The sequence below is a fragment of the Triturus cristatus genome, chromosome 12 (genome assembly GCF_964204655.1).
Source record: "Triturus cristatus chromosome 12, aTriCri1.1, whole genome shotgun sequence".
Classification (NCBI taxonomy): Eukaryota; Metazoa; Chordata; class Amphibia; order Caudata; family Salamandridae; genus Triturus; species Triturus cristatus.
Window position 1 is genome coordinate 473,669,007 of NC_140595.1, and position 21,016 is coordinate 473,690,022.

The 21,016-nt window shown below is 44.6% G+C and overlaps 1 protein-coding gene across 1 annotated transcript in view; it reads right to left on the minus strand.

Moving 5' to 3' along the window:
- CEP89 (centrosomal protein 89) overlaps positions 1 to 21,016 on the minus strand; it is a 1,352,699-nt gene that overhangs the window by 1,315,473 nt on the left and 16,210 nt on the right. The window contains exon 2 of the mRNA XM_085638793.1: positions 10,256 to 10,362. Coding sequence (XP_085494919.1) covers positions 10,256 to 10,362 — 107 coding nt within the window. The remainder of the gene's footprint in view (positions 1 to 10,255; positions 10,363 to 21,016) is intronic.

A 21,016-nucleotide genomic window follows, 5' to 3' on the forward strand; every position in this document is an offset into this window, starting at 1 on the left:
TACTTTTGTAGTGATACACAGTGGAATGTTTGTTTCCTGCCCGACTTCATTATCTCTAAATGCATACAAGGCAAACTAAAATGACAACTCTCCTGAAGCAGGAAGCCCAAACTATAAATAACATGATAAAGATGTACCTTTCATACTACAACAGATCTGAGATTCAGAATTATCCTTCCTCAATCCCTCCCTCCCAAACACATGCAGACCTTCCAATTCACTTTCACACCCCTTGATAGAGGGATACAGAGTACCCAAGGTCAACATTCTATAGTAAGTAAAACTTTATTGAAGTCAATTTTAGCAAAAACATGTATACTGAGTTTGTGACTGGTGATTGCCTTGTACATGTGAAACATTTGGGCGTTTATGTCATTGAAGTGGTCTCTCTTTTTGATTGGAAATTAACAGAAGTTGGATTCAGATGGAGAAACATATGGTCACGGTGGCTGTTGTGCGAAGAAACGAGGTGGGGAGAGAAACAGGAAATGCCTATGCCTCTAAAAACTATTCAAAGGATAGTAGTCATGGGATTAGCTGGAATCCCTTGAAGGTGGTAGCAGAGGACCAGTCTGCTGCATTCAGTATGTCCTTGAGCCTCTCATTATCCTCGCCTCACAGTAATAGAACTGAAAGTATGCTTCATGTGAACTAGGACATTTTTCATTGCTGTTGCATAGGGGAGCCAAAAGTAATATTGTGAAATGTTGGCTCTTTCGCTTCCTGGGCAAACATTGGAGGATCAGCACTGTCTGTGCAACAGAATGAAGAAAATGGCAAATTAATGGAGTGCTTCTCATACTGGAAGAGAGCCCTTCCCTATCCTAGAAACAAACAGGGCACCCTGCATGTTTCTAATGGAGGCAAAACATTCACAATTAGGCAGTCATTTCGTGAACCTACCAATTAAGAGGGGAGCAAGACAGCCTGCCGAGTCTGCCCAATTGTAGGGTCTGGACTTCTGGTAAGAGGCTCACTGATAGAACATGGTTATGCAACTCGCACTTCCGAATTTTCAAAGCGACCTGCAGTCTCTCCCTGCTAATTGATGGACAACATGGTTGTTCTACGGTCAGCGCAGGTCTGATTTTATTTGTCTCCTACCCATGTGAGAAAAGCCTCTTAGGGCCAAGATCACTAGTTTTAGCAAAAGCAGATTTAATTTGTTTTGGCACAATTCTAATTGACCAGGCCACAGGCATTGATGCACTTTGCACATTAAAACACATACAATATAGTCAAAATACTTATTCAAAGACAACAACAAAAAGTCAAAAATAGCACCAACAATTTGGGTCATTTACTGTTAACTTCCTTTGCATTTGTAGACCCCATATCTGCGATTTTCATTCATTCATTCATAGAACTTTATTCGATATATAAAAATACCATAAAAGCAACCAAATTTATCAAGGCCGGTTACAGGTACAAGTTAAAAATGAATAAATATCCTCTTTTTTCAAACCATGTGATACAATTTCCGTTAAAAAAAAAACCCCTTGCCACGGATCCAACCAATTATTTTCGAATTATGAAGATCATTCATAAAACAATAGGTAATTATAACAGAGAAACTACAGGTTACCATTACCCCTTGTGTTCCTTAGTCTAAATGCAGCCCTTAAAAAGTTTACAATACAAAACAGTGTAAGAGTATCTGGGGCCAGTTTTAAAAATAACAGTGCCACCCGTGCCTGTTTAAATCTGGCTTTCTTTAGAATTCCCTTCAGGAAGAATCTCCTAGGGTAAGAGAAAAAAGGGCACAATAAAATGAAATGAAGGGTGTCCTGAGGAGATCTATGACCGCAGCCACAGGGCCCCTTCATTTCTATGGAAACTGTGAACCCTGCCGGTTCCGCCAACACATGATGCAAGAGATTCAACCTGAAACGAGTCATTAAAAATCTGTTGTGTGCACTGTTTATGCAAGACAGGTATGGTTCAATGCCTTTGACAGACCTAACTACTAGGTGTTCCCTGACCGACTGCTTGGCCAGCTCTGTGTTTTCTCGGAGCGTTAATGCATGTTTAAAAAACTGGTCCTTAACAAAAGCCTTATCTTTCATACCCACTTTAGAAGGGTTGGCAAATAGATCTGCAGAACCAATTTTTTCCAGAGTCTCCTTCACATATTTAAGCCAGGGAATTTTTAGCCCGTGGTCCAGGGAAAGGCAATCTTCTATAACCTGCCTACGAAAAGCTGCCTCCTCGTTTGCCCAGATCTTTATCCAACAGACTAAAGGTTTGACTGCCATACTGTCGCTGATGTATCGGGCACCCAGTTCTTCATGCAAGATGTCGGCTGGCGTGCTTTGAGGTACTTTTAACAGACGCCTAAAATATGTGTTTTCTTCAATTTGCATCTGTGTAGCCTGGGTAAAGCCCCACACCTCACTTCCATACAGAGCTTTAGCGCAACACATAGCACTATATAATCTTAGTATCTGTTCAGGGAACCAGCGACCTAACCTGTGCGCAAAGTTCATTTTGGATCCAGTACAGCTGGTCATTACCCGACACTTATCCTCAATTAGATATTTAGAATTGAATATCAAATAAAATCCCCAGATATGAAAAGGACTGTACCTTTCCTAGCGGATGCGATCCAATTGTATACTTATAAGGTTTGCTTGTTTTTTTCCCCACCTTCATTACATATGACTTTGCCAGGTTGGGCGATAAGTCCAAATTCTCCATAAATGACACGAACCCATCAATTAAAACCTGCAAACCTTTAGGGGTACGAGCTAAGAGTACCGCGTCATCTGCATAAAGCAGAACCGGGATTCCCCGAGTACCTATCCTAGGGGTATCCACCTGCAGCATGCTTAACTCGCGGTCCAGACCATTTATATATAGTGTGAACAAAAAGGGAGCTAATATGCAACCCTGTCTGACCCCACTGGAACACGGGAAGGGTTCTGTTATATTCCCCACCTGACTATATCTGACCACTGCCGTGGTGTGTGAATGTAATGATTTTAAAATGTTAATAATCCCTGGATCCACACCCAGCCCGCCCATAATCGCCCACAATTTCCCTCGATTAACTCTATCGAAGGCCGCGGTCAGGTCCATAAATGCCAAATACATCGTTCCTTGCTTAACTAATGTGTATTTGGCTGAGATCAGATACAGATTAAGACATTGATCGGTAGTAGATTTTCCAGGTCTAAAACCAAATTGTAGATCACTCATAACCCGTTGTTCGTCAGCCCAATCGATCAATCCATTTAGAACCACCCGTCCTAACACCTTCGCTGACACATCGATGAGGGAAATCGGGCGATAACACTGCGGGCTGTTCCTATTTCCTTTTTTAAAAATGGGAACAATTGTAGCGGTGGGACCAGGACACTGGCATAACTGTGTCCACCGCTGCATTTATGACCCTAGTCAAAATTGGCGCCCAAAGATCTACTTTACTAATCCCATCTGGGCCCGGGGCCTTATTCCTAGTTAGGCCTCCATTTCCAGTTTTTATCTCTCCCAATGAGAATCTTAAAGAGGGCGTGGCCTGTTCCCAGTGGTCCTCCAACAGCTTATAATTCGCCAGAAGGCAGTGGAATCCCTTAGTGCCACCGCCTCTGATAAATCTTCCCAGGCTTGTATCTGTAATTGACTTTTACGCCCCTTAACCACCAGCTTATAGTTTTTCCGACATAAAGTCACCCTCTCCCTATCCCTGGGGGACATTTTTAAGGCATTTTTTAGGTCTCTTAGAGCACGTGAACATTGATGGTCAAACCATCTTAGGGTATCCAAATTGGCCTTTCGGACTGGGACTTTCAACAGACTGTCGACTAATTGGGCAACGTCTTTAAAAGCATTCACTAATTCTATCCCTTCAATTTCCGGGTCTAAGCACCTCTGTACAGCAAGAAAACCCTCCCTTAAAAATACCTCGTAAAAAGCCTCTCCGTCAACCTGTGTCCAACGCAAACTCCTTCCTTGATCAGTCGCCCTGATCACCCCCCTCTCCATTCCAGGTGGAATCTGTGCCTGGCCTCCATTAACAAGTGATAAGGCGAGGGGATTATGGTCACTGAATGCACTGCAAACAATGCTGAACTGAGTCACAGAGTTTTTGAGTGATGTGGAGACAAAAATATAATCAATAAAGGAGGCACACCCTCTGCCTTTAAATGGGGGGTAGAGTGTATTATCATGCTTGGCGGGACCCAAATCCATTGTGTGTGCTAATGCATATGTATCGAGAAGGTTGCTAAGTTCCTTTCCCTCCTTTGTATGTTCCAGGTGTGAGCCGTCCTGTAACATACATGTTGTCCAATCCCCAGATGAGGCTCCCAGATTAGGACACAGGTGACAGTTAAAGTTACCTGCTAAGACCAGGCGGAGAGACAACTGCCCTTGTGCCTGCGTTTGATTAATGCTTGTGTTTAGTTCATGCAGGCTTACGGAGCCCTGTCCATTTTGGTTAGCATTATAAAAATGAATAAAAAATAACCTATAGCAGTTATTAAAAATGTTTAAGCCCTGCACAACTTCCGATCCCCATGCTAGGTCCAGCCATCTTCCCTGTAGAGTAAGATCTACGTAGATAACCAGCCCTCCCCTAGCCCTACCTGAAGAGGCCTTTTGTGCTGGACAAAAGAAGGTTTTATATCCTTCTAGAAAGAGGTTGTTATTAATTGATTCCCAAGGCAAATTATCTGAAACTCCCGAATATAGAGCAGCCATTGTTGGTCCTTAAATTTAGAGGACAGGCCTGCTATATTCCAAGAGACTATTTTTATATCTTTCTCATTTAACCTCTCTCGGTTAACAGTCACCTGAGAATTATGCGGCCTATCCGTTGGCTTACTTATACCCATAATCTCAGGATCATTTGCCACCTTGGTATTGCAATTGTCTTGAACTTCATCTGTCCCCAGACTAGGCTCCCCACGCCCCCGTCTATGATCTATGCTAAGCACCCCATTGGTTAAAGCGCTACCTGGTTCCTCTGCCCCAATTAGTCAGTCAATATCATCCAGACCTCTAAGCGGTGAAAAGATGTTACTTGTCGGCACCATATTAACCTGCCCAGGCTCACCCTCCTGTTGGCCCACATATCCATAGGGCACATTCGGGTTAACCGATTGTCTATAAAAATAACCCAGCGGGAGTATTTTAATGCTTGAGTCCGCGTTGTATAGATAAGGCCTTCTGCTCTGGGCAAGAGTCTTACTCACGAGTTCGGGGAACCTAAGTGTCACAATCACACAGTCCCCTGAGAAAACTTTTCTTGTACTGTCGACCCAAGATACTCTCCTTGCCATTAAAATATGTCTGTGGTCTTTGATGTTGAACCCCACATTTCTGCACATCCAGTGCGCCACCTTATTAATCAATTGTGTCGTAGGTTCCTCCCTTTGGTTAGTATGAGCTGGTACACCTGTTAAAACAACTGTAAGCGGGCTTGAAGCAGGAGGAAGATCTAAAACAGGTAAACCAGGGGTACTCTGCGCCAGGTGAGACACCATCACTTTTTCTTGTTGCGTCAAATTATCTCCCCTTCCTTGTGCAGATGTATCCACTAACTGTCTTGGGGGATTGCCTAAGTTCACTGGCCTAGGCTCCCTTGGTCCCCTATTAGCGGGAATTGGGTTTGGTCTCATTATATCAGGACACTCTAGTTGGTTACTATCGACCCCCCCACGATCCGCTGAACCCTTATCATTGGCCCCCTTTGCCCTCTGTGCCGTTTCATTGATAAGAGGTGGGACTTTCGCGTTAATAATTTCTGCTCGTGCCCCCAGCAACACACAAACATCTGCAAGCCCCCACAGTGGTTAATACATTGTCAGAGTTCTGAAAATGTGACAGCCTTGTTTCTATTGCCTCTAATTTGCTTAAGAGGGGTCCGAAAAATGTAGCCATCAAAGTCTCCAACCGTGTCCATAACTCAGGCTCAACCCTGGCCTCCACTACTGGGCTATTTATGCTGTCTCCGGCCAGTCCAGTATTAGGCTTTGGTATCAGTTTATGCGATGACTTATTGCCCTGATGTTTAGATCTAGGTTTAGGTTTAGTCTTCTGTTTTTGTGTAACCCCAACCCCCCCCCTCCCGTGCGCTTTGCAGGTGGCTCGTCAGAGCTTACTTTCAGAGGTTTCGATAGGCTGGTCACATCATCCCTGCTGATTCTTTTCGATCGGGTAATAGCCTCGCTGCTAACATACATAGCTTCAGTATCCACTGTAGACAGGTCTATTCTTTCATCACTCAATAAAGAAGGATAATCCGAGTTATAGTCCCCAGGGGGCTTCTGGGCAGAGCTGGCATTATGAATCTATGCAGTCGTGGCCAAACTTGATCCTACTAATAAAGGTGCCGCACTTCCATTAGTGCCATGGTACAAGGTGGCGATACGTGGGTTCTCCACAGTCTCCACAGTCTTGAGGACCTTTTATGTGCTGAGAGGGTGTCAAGCGAGAGTCTTTTCTCTGTCAGCTGAATCTGGTGGGTCAGTAGTGACTCCGCTCTTGTCAGGAAAGCATCCAAAGTCCCAGCAACCCCCCCTCCCACTGATGGGCCTGTAGCCTTGCGTTTGCTCTTTGTATGTATGGCCAACGGGTACTAGTAGATAATAAACAATATGCCCCAGCCCCCCATACAATTCAGTACCTTATATAGTAACTGCGGCTATGAGGGCCCTAAGCGCCCTCCAATTATGCTAATTGCCGATACCGCACAAGGGGCTTCTGGGGGATATAGTTTCTGCCTGGCCGTTCCCCTTACAGTGGTATGGCGGTGCAGCGGTGCAGCTAATGCTTCCCAGCAGGAAACGATGCAGAGGAAAGATTCAGGTAAGTTTAGCCGTTCACCTCATGGCAGTATGAGTCAATGTGGCGCGTCTGGCACTCAATTTACCCCACAACACCCAGGCTGCACCACAAGCCACACCATGAACCGCACTACAAGTTGCAATCCATTCAAACTCAAATGGAGGACAACCAAGCCGCTTCTGCGAGGGCGAGGGCAATTTAGTCAGTGCTTTGGCTCCCTCAGTGGCTTTGAAGAAAAAAAAAGAAGAAGATGGGAACTAATTAAGTGGCAAATGGCAAGTCGGCATGGATTTTTACTTGCTCCCACTTGTTATACTTCCCACAAATGACTTTATGGCGAGTGTTGGAATAATCCAGCGTTCCTTTCGTGTGGCGGCGTGACAGCGTTCTCTCCGATTGCTCCGTGACTCAGCTGCCTTCTACACTTAATTACGGGGGATGGGACGGCTGCATATCAGGTGAAAGGAACAAAGAGCTGAGATCAGCTGATCCTGTGGAAGGGGGCAGAAGGGCACAGGGAGGGTCGCAGCCTGTTACAGTAAATCCAGGATAATGTAATTTCAGCCTTCCAGTTAGATATAATATGAGGGCATGCCTCGACAAGTAGCCCCCCGGCACAGAAGGACTCACCATGGAATTGGCACCGCTCCTTACGTGCCCGGGCTGCTCCCGCCGCTCCTGTCCTTCCTCCTTCCTCCAAGCTCAGGGAGACTCAGGGGGATTGGCGCTGCTCCTTGTGTGCCCGGGCTGCTCCCACTGCTCCCGTCCTTCCTCTGAGACTCAGGGGGGGTCGGCACCGCTCCTTGCCTCTGGGAGCTTCGGGGCTGTAATCGCGGCTCCTCCTTCCGTAAACGCGTATCTCTTCCGATTATCTTGGCCTTGTATCGCTGATGGTTTAGTGGAATAAATATATAAAGTGTAATAGGTTCAGTCCCCATGTGTTATCAGAGGAATCGATGGCGTAGCAAATTACAGAATTTCTGGATAAAAGAAAGACAGGCCCAATAAAGGCAGACTAAGGGGCCATGAAAAGAGATCTTCAAGATAAACCTATGCCTGTGTGCATTTTGAGTGGGCCAATCACCCACAACCGGAAAAGCTCCAAAATGCAATGTGGAGAAATCAAGATTTTTCTTAGGAATTTCTGACAATGTGGGTAGCTGCGGAATTTGGGCCAGCATCATCAGAAATCTACCAAATCCTCACAATTCTGAAAACAAGTCACTCCAGGGATGTGTGGCTTACATGAATCCCACTACATATTTTCTTGCACAGAACATTCTGCATACATCAATTTTAGATAAAGTAACAGATTTTCCTCTAATTTATGAGAGGGAAAGTTCTGGAATCAGCATGGATCAACAAAAGTGCTACCATCCAGTGTGCACCCATTTCATCCAATGAAAATGGTACCCCACACATCTGCGTGTGCCTATCACTCTCGACAGAAACAGATCAAAACTTGGACAGTGTGAAGTCAATGAGGTCTTCATATGGTTACAGTTTATGTCTGTTTCTATAATGGGTGTTAGGCCCACCCACAGATGGCGGGTACCTATTTTTATAAGGAGAAGTGTGGGAATGCAGAATGATAAGACGATGGTCATTGGCTGAAATTCCTGAGATTTTGGCCACATAAAAATAGGAGAAATTGTGTTAGATCCATACGTTGATGTTCCAGAGCATTCTAGGTAGGACAATAATATTGGGATACATGAAGGCCACACCACCCTGAATTCCCCTGGGTTGCTAGTTTTCAGAAATGTGCAGGGGTTGTTATAGGGTTTGTGCAGCATAAGTATAGTTACACGAGTGCCCACTGACTCCGTGCTTTAATTTTGCAATGATACTTTTGACGTTTGCAGAGCATTCAGATTATGAAAATGTGCTTGATACTTTTCAGTTGGTGAAGGTGGGAATTTGCAGCCTGGGAAATTGTGTTCACATAAGGAGCAATGGAGCAAGAACTGTCAACGAAGAAGCTTAAACATTTTATGGTAGCAGAAGAACGCAGAGAGTAGCTGACATCCATGAGATTGTTGCTGAGGTCAAGGCTGTGCATTTTGTGGGATATGCTAACATTAATAAAAAATATTTAAAAACTGCCATTTGAAGATTTAACTTCAGACAGTTTCTCAGACATCCAGGCAAACAGCCAGTATATACCTCTTTGGATTGTGGCAATGTGAGTAACTAGGCCATCCGTATATTGGTGAAGTTGAATATAAGAAGCCAAGCATTTCAACATACAGATTGGAAGAATTTGGGAAAGATGGAGCCTTTCCAGACTCCACAGGTTATCTGATCATACTTGGAGGTGAAGTTACCCAACTTGACTAGGTGAGAACACCTGATGAACAAGGATCCAAGCCAATTGAGACAGAGCCTTTGAGGCCCATTCTGGGTTCAAGGATTATGAGGAAAATGGCATGGTTGATGTTGCCAAATGACTTGTATAAATGGGTATTGGCTGAGAGAGAGGTTCGAGAGTATAATATTTGGGCAACGGGTACTAAATATATGGCAGGTGGCAGCCATCATGCTGGACAGCTTATCCAATTGACTACCCTCATGATTAAGAGATGGATGTAAATTACAAAGATTAGCTATTCCTTAATTTAAACTTCTTGCTATTCTGGTCATTTCAGTGTCTGCAGTATGATAACGTTCTTCAGAGCTGGGCGGGATTACGAAATTTCTTTCCAAGTGCCTCATGCATTGATGAGCTTTTGGGAGCAATACAATCTTTGGTGAGAATGTATTTCCAATACACTTTGAAGATAATAATACCAAGTTTTCTTTGTTTAGGGATCTGTTAGGCTTGGGGAGATAAAAAATGCCATAGCCTAGAGATATGGGCTTTGGCACTGCTGAGACTTGACTCATGGCTCTCAAACTTAAGGCTCATTTGAGGGTCAGAGAAGTCAGTTCCCTTAGTTCGCTATGTGTTTATCTATCATTTTACCTAAAAAATATGTACCTTATAGTGGATTAGACTAGAGATAAATAATAGTTGTACTTTCGCTTGTTTTCCTGTCTATTATTTCTCTTAGAAAAAAGAATTCCGAAAATAGTTAAAGAGATGAATATTCCTTTTGGGAGGACTCAATTCATATGTCAGAGAAAATTGCTTTTATAACTTAAAGTTCTTATTGAAATATTGAATTTATAATTGCATAATGCCACCTCATTAAGAATAGAACCTACAATTGTTTCAGAATCTACTTCCTGCTAACCATGTCCAGTTTCCTTCTACACGTAGTTGACTTTTTGAACCAGGAGCATCCATTTTTTGAGTTTAAACTCACATGTCAGGGAGGGAATTATTTGTTAGGTTAACACAATTAATAGTGCAGGTCGTCTGTTCGTTATATACTGAGAAAAAAATCAAAAACAGGAAAGAAACATTTTATAGCAATTGAATTCACTACAACATTCAAGAAATAAAACAGGAATGGTAACATACCTGGGCCTCTCAGGGGATGGATATGGACTACGAGGGGGAGGCGTGCGGGGAACAGCAGATCTAGGAGCTACAGTGGCAGCAGGTACCAAGCCATGAGCTATATGTTTCTAAACAATTTAAAACATGGTCAGTTAGTAATCATATCAGATGTGGCACTGTAACAGAAATATTGCCTAGGCCACCCTTTAGCAATGACTTTCAAACAGTACCATGGCACTAGCAGAAAACAATTCCTTAAAAACATATCTCATTAAGTACCTAAAATATTGATGAGCAATATACTACAAATAACAAATATATATATTTTTTTTTTAAACCTGAGCTATAGACTTTGCCAATGCATGTTTTGGTCATAATGACTAAAGCTCGCCTGTGCTAGACCTAAAAAAGACATTTGAAGAAACAAAAGGAAACCATCTGCCCTGAGAGAATACACTGCTCTCTGAGGCATGTGTATGCCAAACGCACCTTCTCCACTACAACACTACTATGTACATTCTCACCAGAGTGTTCTGGGTGGGACTCAAACTCAACCTCTCCAGTGCAATGGCACTAACCTGGGTCTGCTCACTCATGAGTTCATTGGGAACCAAGTTATATTTTTGTAGTAGAGACATTGATTAATGCATGTTCACTGACTACACATTTCTATCACTATATCCTGTGTTGCTGCTATGCTAAGAACAGACACAAATACACCAGGAGAATATGGCAAAGAAAATGCTCCTTGCCATATGCTCAGAGGAAAGACAATCATCAGCCAATGTTTACAATATGAGACTTGGGCACTGTGACCAGGCAGAAATAGCACAGACTGCAAGATCAGAGCATCTGTAGCACAACAAATGTCACTAAACACTGGAAGGTGACCCACTAACTGCCAGTGAACGCTCTGAGAAGACTATGCATAAGACATATAGCAGCCCTGGAGCATGTGCAGGTGATTTCAATACATCGTGAGCAGTCTCTTCATAATGTATCCTATTGTGATAAATGTCCGTCTCCTATTCGACCCAATCTGCCCAGACCAAAGTAGCAGCTAATCTCATGATCAGAAAATATGTATCAAAAGTAACTTGTTACTACATGGTGAGAGGAATCAATCATCAGTTCATGTTCAGAGAGGCTTGAAGTATGGAACATGAGCAGCCCATGGGCATTTGCAGGTCATTTAAAAAATCTTTCCATAATGAAAACAATACTACTAAATGATCGCTTTACGTATAGAATGTATTTATGACATATGATTATTGATATCACTTTTTAGATGTAAAAAAGTCTATCGTGCATTGCAATGCAAGCATTCCTTCGGAGTGGAATGATGCATCAAATAGCCAAAAACACGAGGTGGGAAAGAAATACTTCTCTACGGAAGAGCCAAAGTCAATGTATGTTTTGAAGAATTGATAACAAAAGGTCTGGCAGATAGGTAAAGGTTCAGGACATAACAGATGGATGCCAACGACCACTTGATATAAGCATATAAATATCCGTGGCAGACCTCTCCAATCACAGTCCCATTGTAGGAAGGTAGGATCCTTCTGCACGGTTACCTCCTAGGTTTTTCAGACTAGTCTGGCTGAGATCCTGCTAATCAGGAGCACAGATTGGCTACTGATGTACCCTGGTAAGTCCCTAGTATATGGTACTAAGGTACCCAGGGCATAGGTACATCGGGGTCTCCCATAGGCTGAAGCATGCATTATGCCACCCAAGAGGGACCACTCAAACTGTGAATACAGGCCTGCCATTGCAGCCTGTGTAAGCAGGTGCTAGCACCACTCACAACAGATAGAAGTGTCCTTATATCTCAGGTCACTGCATTTAAAACATAAGTCACCCCTTGGGCAGGCCTTTCAATCCTGAAGGCAGGGTGCTCGGTTTAAAGTGTGAGGGTGCCCTTGCAATCTTCGGAGTCCATGTTCCCGGGTTGTAAGTGCATAAGCCATTATGATACATAGAGTGTCGATGCGTCATTCCGCGATGACCATCTTTAAACTGGCTGTAACAAACCTTGTTGTGTTTAGTATCAAACATGTTGGATTCATACCCCACACCATAAACAGTGTGGGAGGTATGATTCCATGCACTGTAAAGCTCATCTGCGAGGCCCTCAGTGCTCCCGGTACCAGTCTTCTAGACCCAGAGATCAAGCTATGCCTGCTGTCGACCAGAGACACGATTCTGCCCTCCTGCTGCTGAGCCAAGCTCAAGCAGGGGAAGGCAGGACAATAGGTTTCCTGTCACAGAGAGGTGTGACCACCTCCCAGACAGGACTTAGTGTATTGGGATGGGTGGGGGCGCTTGCCAGCGCCACTGAGACTACTTGAAGGACACATTTGTTGCCCACCTTGCATAGTCCAGCCGTCTGCTCCTGCACTGGCGCGAAACTGGACTAAGGACATGGAAGTATGCTCCCCACTGTCCAGCCCCTCCTCAGGGAGAAACCACTGAATCGTCCTAACCCTTTCTTTCGGGTACTTATCCTAACCCTTTCTTTCGGGTACTTAGAGCTTATCTGTGAGTGGGTTCCTAGATTTGTCATGGGACAAGATTCAGATCCAATACCATTTCCTCTTCAACTGGTCGGGGCACTCTGGGCTTTTCTGGACTTCGCTATGGGAACCGAGACTCCTACTGGGAAGACTTTTGCTGCTCCTGGTCTTGTCGTCTTGCAAGTCTGCTGCAACATCTGTGCCTGTGCTCCATACAAGTTCTACACAGGACCTGTGAACATCCAAGACACCCGAAGGAATCTCCCTTGGAGTGAAGGAGTCACTCCCCTGCATCGGCAGGCACCACAACAAAGCTGAACAGTCTGCAGATCCTGGACTCCCACGGACTCTGAGAGGATCAGCAACACAGGTAGTGTTTCTGCAACTCCCTCGAGGCCTGCCATGTCTTCTCACTGTAGTGAAAGAGCCACTCTTGTGGTTGGGCACCCTATGATGACCTTTGACTACCACCATTTTAACTGACTTTAGTGTGTTATTTTACCCTAGCCTTAATGTAGGATGGTTTTACATATGCCTGCTTCTCTTCTGTCTTGTAATCTTGCTGTCTTTTAGTGAGAGCTGTCATGGAGTAGAACAGTACATTTATATTATAAGTGCTTACTATTGGCTTTAACATGGTCTCATGTCATCTTGTTTACTGACTTTGACTATTGGCTTTGACATGGTCTCATGTCTGGCTTTACCTTGCTGCAAAGTGGGGAGGGCAGGTTTCTGCTCTTCACTTGTTTTTCGCTCCTGACTGACCAGAGTGAACTGGAATATGTTGTGGGAAGTGTCTGTGGAGTGTACAACTCTGCCTCGGAGTCAAAATATGGGAGCTTGGCCAGCCTCCGTCTTGACCTTGACGCAGACTGGTACAGCCAGCTCGGTTTTTTCCAATGAGAAGGGGGCGAGGTTTTCTAGAAGCTTCGCCTCAAGTTGAGTATTAGTATTAAAGCTGGGAGCCTTCGGGGGCCAGGTAGAAGTTCACCACAGAATAGACGTATTGCTGTGGAGGTGACGGAACTTGAGTCCTGATTGAAATTCCTTCCTGGGCTTTTAACGGGCTTCCCAAGCTTGAGTTGGCAAGAATGATGCAAATTAAATCGGTGAGGTGTTCCTAACCATTTTGTATAAATGTTCTACTCTTTGCTACCTGTACATACAGCATTTTATTCTAATTGTTCATTGTAGTTAATTGATACTTGGGAATCTACATTTATTGATATATTTGGCCTACCTTTTTAAACATTACAGTAATAAACTTGTGTGTGTTATTTTAAAAAGCACTTGAATTTGTCTTTTTGCCTCCAGAGTGGGAGTGCTGTGCAAATGTGTATTATTTAAAGGTGCAGTGGTATATTTGCTTCCCTGGTGGGAGTGCAGGGTTTGGATGTGTCCTTTTAGAGAAAGGCACACTCATTACATGATCAAAAGTGTATATTATTTAAAGGTACAGTGGTATATTTGCCTCCAAAGTGGGAGTGTAGGGTTTGGGTGTGTCCTTTTAGTGAAAAGCACAGTCATTACACTCACCAAGTTTGAGGCCAATATCCCTTTTCAGAACTGCTGGAACAGAACCCATGTGCACTGTGTCAACTTGCCATTGCCAAGGCTTGTTGACACTCTCATCCAGAGATTTTCAGACTCCCAAGAAGCTCCAGCCAAGATCTTTGCCTACAACACATTCTTTGTGTCGTGGGCCTTCATCCTTTGGTGAGCTGCCCGAGGTCCTCTTGCGACTCCTGTGCCTTTGGCTTGTGGGTCCTCTCATGGGTCTTCTTTGGCTCCAGTGGGCTCTCCTGCTCTGACTTACCTGCTCTTGGTGAGTCACTTGGACCTTGCTGGTACCGACAATGCACCTTTTTCTACGACTGCGTTGGTTGCCGTTGCCAAGGCTTGTTGGTACCCCTGCCAGACACAGACCGCTTGGCTCTTGACATCTGACAAGGGACAGCTCGTGTACAGCTCCCAGTCCTCCTCTGCGTCGCCTGGTCCGTACAGCTGCAACTTCAAGAGCACCATCAAACTCTCCTGCATCTCCGACATCGGTGGGCATTCGTGTTATGTGCCTCCTGGTCACTCCTGAGTGGCATAGACTCTGTCCCCTCTGCTTGCAGGTACCTCTCCTCCTGAATCCACCTTTGGGTTCCACCAGGCCTTCTTGTTCAGCGGCATCTTCCTGAAGTCCTCCATTGTGGTCTACGGCGGTTTCTGATGCCACTTCGCACCTATGCATGCGGCTTCCCTGGTGCAGGTATCCTGGTTCCTAGAGTATCCATGGGTGGGGTGGCTCTCCAACCTTCCGTAGTCCACGGGGTTTCTTCAGGGTCCGCTGGGAGGGGTCCTTCTCTAAAAATGCAACGCGACTTACCCACGGACTTAAATTGAGTAGGAGGTCGTGTTCCCACACTGCACACCACCTCCGTGGGGTTCCTAGATACTCACCTTGGGTGCTTCCTTGGGTCCCTGGCTCTTCTACGTCTTCTGGGTCCACTCTTGTCTTGAGTTGTCGTTCGCATTCCACTATTTTAGTATATGATTGGATGCACTGTGGGGACCACTGTGTATTTTTGCTTCTTGATTATCCTATTGACAAGTATTGTGTGTTTGTGCAAATATCTCCTGGCAGGAGATGCTGTATTTTGTTAGTGAGTGTTAATAATAAATACACATTTTTATAACTACACTGTGTGGTTCTTTTTCACTTAACCCATACCATAAGATTAAGTGCTGGTAAAACAAGCTGCTTTACACTCCTTCTGGAGTGAGCCTGAAGGCTGCTCTCCACAGCTACCACTTAAGAGAGCTTTCTAAGGTTATCTTTTTTTTTTTTTTTAATTTCTTTTTATTTGCATTTCAACAACAGTACAAACACAATACACTGCAGAATGTGTAGAATCCAGTATAGACGAGACAGAGCTTTCTAAGGTTATCTAAGACCACTAAAATCATCATGAGGTTTGTCTGGATTAGTGCAGGGTGCTACACTTAAAAACTATGTGTGCACCAAATACTGAGCCAGCCTTCTACACCCATGATACCCTTTCTTCTATTTACCTGACTTAAATACCAGATATTAGCAACCTCTCCTCGGGTAACAGGCATAGCTTTGATGTGTCTGTCGTCTCAATACACAATATAATGTTGTAGATTATTGATCAGGGTTATTGATTGGGATGTGAGTCCTGAGGAATACCCAAGACTGGATTAGGAATTTAAAAAGTGTAGAAACATGTGAATGAAAGGATGATAATATAAAGAGGGTCCCAACAGCCCTCACTTTTGTTTTTAATCTTGCATTAGAAAGGCATTAATAAACATTTTTTTCAACTACCAACCCAATTTAAACTCCAGGTTCCATATAGTGTTACTTTGTGCACAGAGGTATTCCACACCACCAACAGATATCAAACACCACCAGGCTAAGAATTTCACACAAATTGATATCATTAAATAGCGCTTGTTGAGCCAGCCTGCAGAATTCCTTGCAGGTGAAGAGCGGAACCTATGATAATGCACGCCACCTTGACTTGGTGCGAGTCCATCTTCCTTTTTTGGCTAGCATGTTGCACATGTTTAATGATGTGTACCCCTAATACACATGGTTCTGTTGTACGAGAAGGCCCACAGTGCCATTTTGTGAACAAGACAGTCTAAAGTTATTTGTAGTCAGATTTAATGGATTATTTAATTGTTAACAGCTGCCATGTGGCAGATTCAACTTTCTCTCTGCTGCATCTACATGATCTCTCTGAACCTGGAAATTCAGGCGAAGATATAACAACTTAAACTCATTCTCAAAGGTTTAAAAATCTTCAGAAAATGTCTAAGAAGTTAAAAACATGTAGCGATCTCAGAAAACAGAACTACACTAGAAGACAGTATTTTATGCAGAAAATTTGTGCCCAAATTTGTATTGTCCACACTGGCAAGGGCCCGTGTTTGTTTCTTCTCGTTTCATCTGTGCTGTGCTCTTGTATCGTTTATCACCTGGCGACATTTATGTTTCGTCCGACCTGAGCACTTGCCTTGGCTAGGGTTTTAGCTTTGATTTACATTTATTTGTTGTCTTCCTTGGGTGCATGTTGTCCTCCATCATTGCTTTTCTTTAAATCCTTTTAAGTGTCTTTTCTGTGCAAGGCCCTCTCTTTACCTGCCTGCGATGGTCTTCTTTTACAATGACTCCTTTGTACTTGTGTGTCTATTCTTTGCTCTTCTAGTATTTCTCTTGTTCTTCCAGCTTTTATACATTGTCTTATGCATGTTTAGCTAGTGACCTGCTGCTGCAATTTCAAGATCTAACACCTTCATCTCTTATTCCCATTTTTATCTGTTGTACTATTTTCTCCTGCCCTCGTCCTCCTTGTACTCATCTGTAGACCACCATATTGCCCGCAGCATACAGGTCTGCAAAGGTGTAAGAATAAAGTGAACAACATGAGCTGCAAGATGACAAAAAGTCATAGAAATAGTCCACAAGCTGTAGCACATTAGGGGCCTTACTACATAAAGTGCATTGAAGCGCAATGGGCGTTTGCGCCCGATCTGCATGCCCCCGTGGCACTTTGGTATTACAGAAGGGGCCGCAGATGCTTGTGCAGCCCTTTCTGTAATACCGATGGCACTGGCGCGCATAAAGCAGCTGCGCTATCTTCAGGAGGCTTTCCTTCATAGTGGCGCACTGTGAATGCACCTTTTGAGAGCAGCCCTCTGGTGAGGGAAAAAGGGGGGGTCCATGGACCCCCCACCCCCAGACCTCCCCTTGTAGGCGGGTGCAGTCACTGACTGCACCCGCCTGCAAGGAGATTTCTAATCCCCTTTAAAAGTGCAGGTGGGTTGCCGATAGCACTGTGGAAACATAGAGCGCTTTAAAGCAGCTGCTCTGTTTTTCACATGAATGCGCTGCACTGATGGCAGCGCGAGTTTGCGGCTGCCCTGGGGGCAGTGCATTCTATGTAATAGGACGCACCTTCCCTGTCTGCGCCTGGCGCACCTGTGTTAAGGTGCGCTAGGGCGCAAATAAGTAAAGTGCGCCCTATACATAATAGTGTCCCAGGTTTAACATTACACAACAATGAAGAGAATAAGAACCCTTGGCATAAATCAATGCAGCCAAAATACAGTGAACAAGAGAAACTAATGGAATAAAGCATTGCAGACAGGCACAGTATTTATTGAAGAAAATACATCAGTTGTGACACTGGGAAATGGTGTTAAGTGATAGTAGATAACAGAGTGTGGGGAGGGGAGCACCTAAACTGGTAATTAGTGATGCATCTGAGTATCCCACTGCCTAAGGCCACTTACAAAGCAAGGAGCTGTGCAGTGATGGGGTGGGGAGGTGCAGTATAAATGGGCACTGATGGGATAAATGCAGGGGCGTCGCCAGGGAGTTCAGTGCAGAGGAAAGTTGCAGATTATGTATAACAAACGGTTAGTAGATCAAGGGGGAGGTCTAGTGTCATATTTCATGTCCCCCCACAGTTCAATCAACATTTTATCGAAGTGGATCATTATAGGGTGCTTGCGGATCCCCCTGGCCGGCTCTCTATGCAACGCAGTATTCTCAGCATGCACTCACCTCAGTAACATGCTCAGCCACTGTCGTATTAAGGAAGGGGGGGTTGAAATATCCTTCCAATTCAAGGCTATATTTTCTTGAAGGAGAAGAGTCAAGCCCAGAAATTTGGATTCAGCCGTGCAAGTTAAGGAGTGCTCAAAAAGATCAAGCAGCTTGGGAATCATTTTTTTTTTCAATTTGGGAGTTAGGTATAATCAGTGCTGTATGTTAAATTGGATATATTGACAATGTGAGCAACAGGTAAGTTTATTGAGATATTCTACGCTATTGGTCCACTCACCCTCGTGAAAGGCCCTGCCCACGTCAAGCTGCCAGTTGTCCCGTGTCCTGGACAGTTCACACAGCTATGAGTTAGGATGCCCTTTACAGCCAAGTGATCAAGCTCCGGGTAGGTACTATGGAGAACAGGGATTGTATGAGTGAATGTTCAGTTGGTTTGATCTTTTGTGTGGCCAATCGTGCCTGAAGAAACAACTCCAACTTCAGGTGCACTAAAAATGCCCACTGTGGAGGCAACAGAGCCCCATAAGTGATGTGAAGTAGATCAGAGAGCCCTCCTGGATAAGATCACACAATATGCTTAAGCCCAGGCCCTCTCACATGGCAAAATAGCCCCTAAGAGGCCCTGCATTAGTCAGGGATGCAACAGAGGGGGATAGTTAGATAGATGCCTAGTGATGGGCAGGCGATGGGAATAGCAATGCAGTGCAACACAAAGCAGAATATTAGTGCGAACAGAGGGATGGATTGAATGAGCCAGGCAAAACACAACCTTTGAATCTCCGCATAGGGGGCTGGAATCTCCTCTAGCAGTCAGCCAGCCAACCAGTGGAAGACCCATTGTAACTGGGCTGCCAGATTGTAAAGTTTGAAATTAGGAGAACCTGGGCTGCCCTGGCTGAGCAGCAGTCTCAGTTTGGCTAGGGAGATTCGATGTAAACCTGTATCCCAGATTAACTAACCCAGCAGCTTGAATCAGATTCTTCAGCTGATGTCTGGACATCACATTAAAGCAGGGCCACAGTAAAGGCCAGAGCAGCCAGTCAGTTCTTAAGTATCTACCTATTGGAGGGAATGTTCAGTGAACTGGTTTGCCTTGATGCAGTGTGGGAGGGCTTACCAGCATGATGATGATGCATGCACGGAGCATAATCACCATCAAAAAGGGCACTGTCCACAGGAATGTGCTAGTTTAACCAGTCACTCACTTCCTCAGGCTCTATGAAAAAGAGGGCCTACAAGGACTCTCAACTTCACAGGAAACTTGAGGGCATAGCACAGGCCCAAGTCCCTCAGATGCCGCTTGACACAATTACAGGAGGCATGCTTGCATTGGACAGCCAGAGTAAAGTCAGCAAACAGGTAATCTGGCCAACAGCGGTCCGGAAGACCAGGAGCTCTAAGTGCTTTCTCCACAGTAAACATGTTGGAGAAAGCAGACATGGCAATCTCCACTGACAGCCAGAGGTCGACGAAGAGTGTGGGATTACGGCCCTCTCTTCCCTCCGGCAATCCTACAACCCAGAAATTTTTGAGGTAAAAGTTGCCTTCAGAGTTCTCTGACCAACCTTCCAGGAATCAGATTCTATCCATTAGTTCTTCTAATTGTTTGCTGAGGTCCTGTTTGTAAGGCTGAAAGTCATTCAATAGCAATTCATTGTTGGGGACTCTTTCAGCAAGTGTGTGCTGGTCTTCACAGAGCAGATTCAGGTCAATGGCCATATAGGTGATTTTAGTTTTGAAGGAACACCACAACGCCTCAATAGCATTGTATTGTTTAGCTGATGGGGTGGAGGGTTCAGTGAGAGGAGGCCGATCCAGAGGCGCCGATATTTTTAACTAAGCAGGGTGAGTTTTTGCGCCTAGGGGCATTGTTGCCACTTCTGAGCCCTTGACATCCCCATGTGGACCGTGGTTAATGTGAGCAGTTCACAGCATGGCCAAGCAGCGAGCAGGAGAGAGAGGAGCGCAAGTGGGGGTTCTCGCAAGTGTGATGCCCTGGGTAGAAGGAGGAAGAGTGGACCAACGATGTTACAACAAGTAACCAGATACAGAGCCCAGTGAATCCAGGTAGCACATGATTAGGAGCGGCCCTTCGCCCTAGCTCGCCCACGGCTGCATAAGCCCCTGCCCAAAGGACAATTTCAGGAGGGTGACAAAGTGAGGCATATGCAGCTGGTCAAGAGATGTTGTGGGGTATAGCAAATGACATCGCTGCATGGTGGATGAAGCAAGCGGAAAGCTGCTCAGAGAGGTTTTCAATAGAGAGGCCAGTGAGAAGGACAGAAAGAAAACAGAAAACAAGAAGGTCCCAAGAAGTGTCAGCACAGCATACTAATAGGTCAAAGTCATTTTGTAAACAAGCTGCCTTGGGGGAGGGGTAGGGCTGGACATTGCCAGGACTGATTGGGGACTTGCATGAAAAGTATCTTTGTATGCACGATAGTTGTGTGGCCGTGGTTTATATGTGCACAGAGTTGCTGTCTTTTACAAAGCAAATACATAACTATTGCTCAGACGGATGTCACACATAGGGTTCACGTGAATATCAAAGAGAGAGACCCCACTACTCCAAGAGACAGGGTTCCAAATATGATTCAATTATCAAAAATAAATTCTCTTGGAGAACACTATGCATTCATGTATTCTCATACAACAACAACTTAAGGTGATACAATCCTC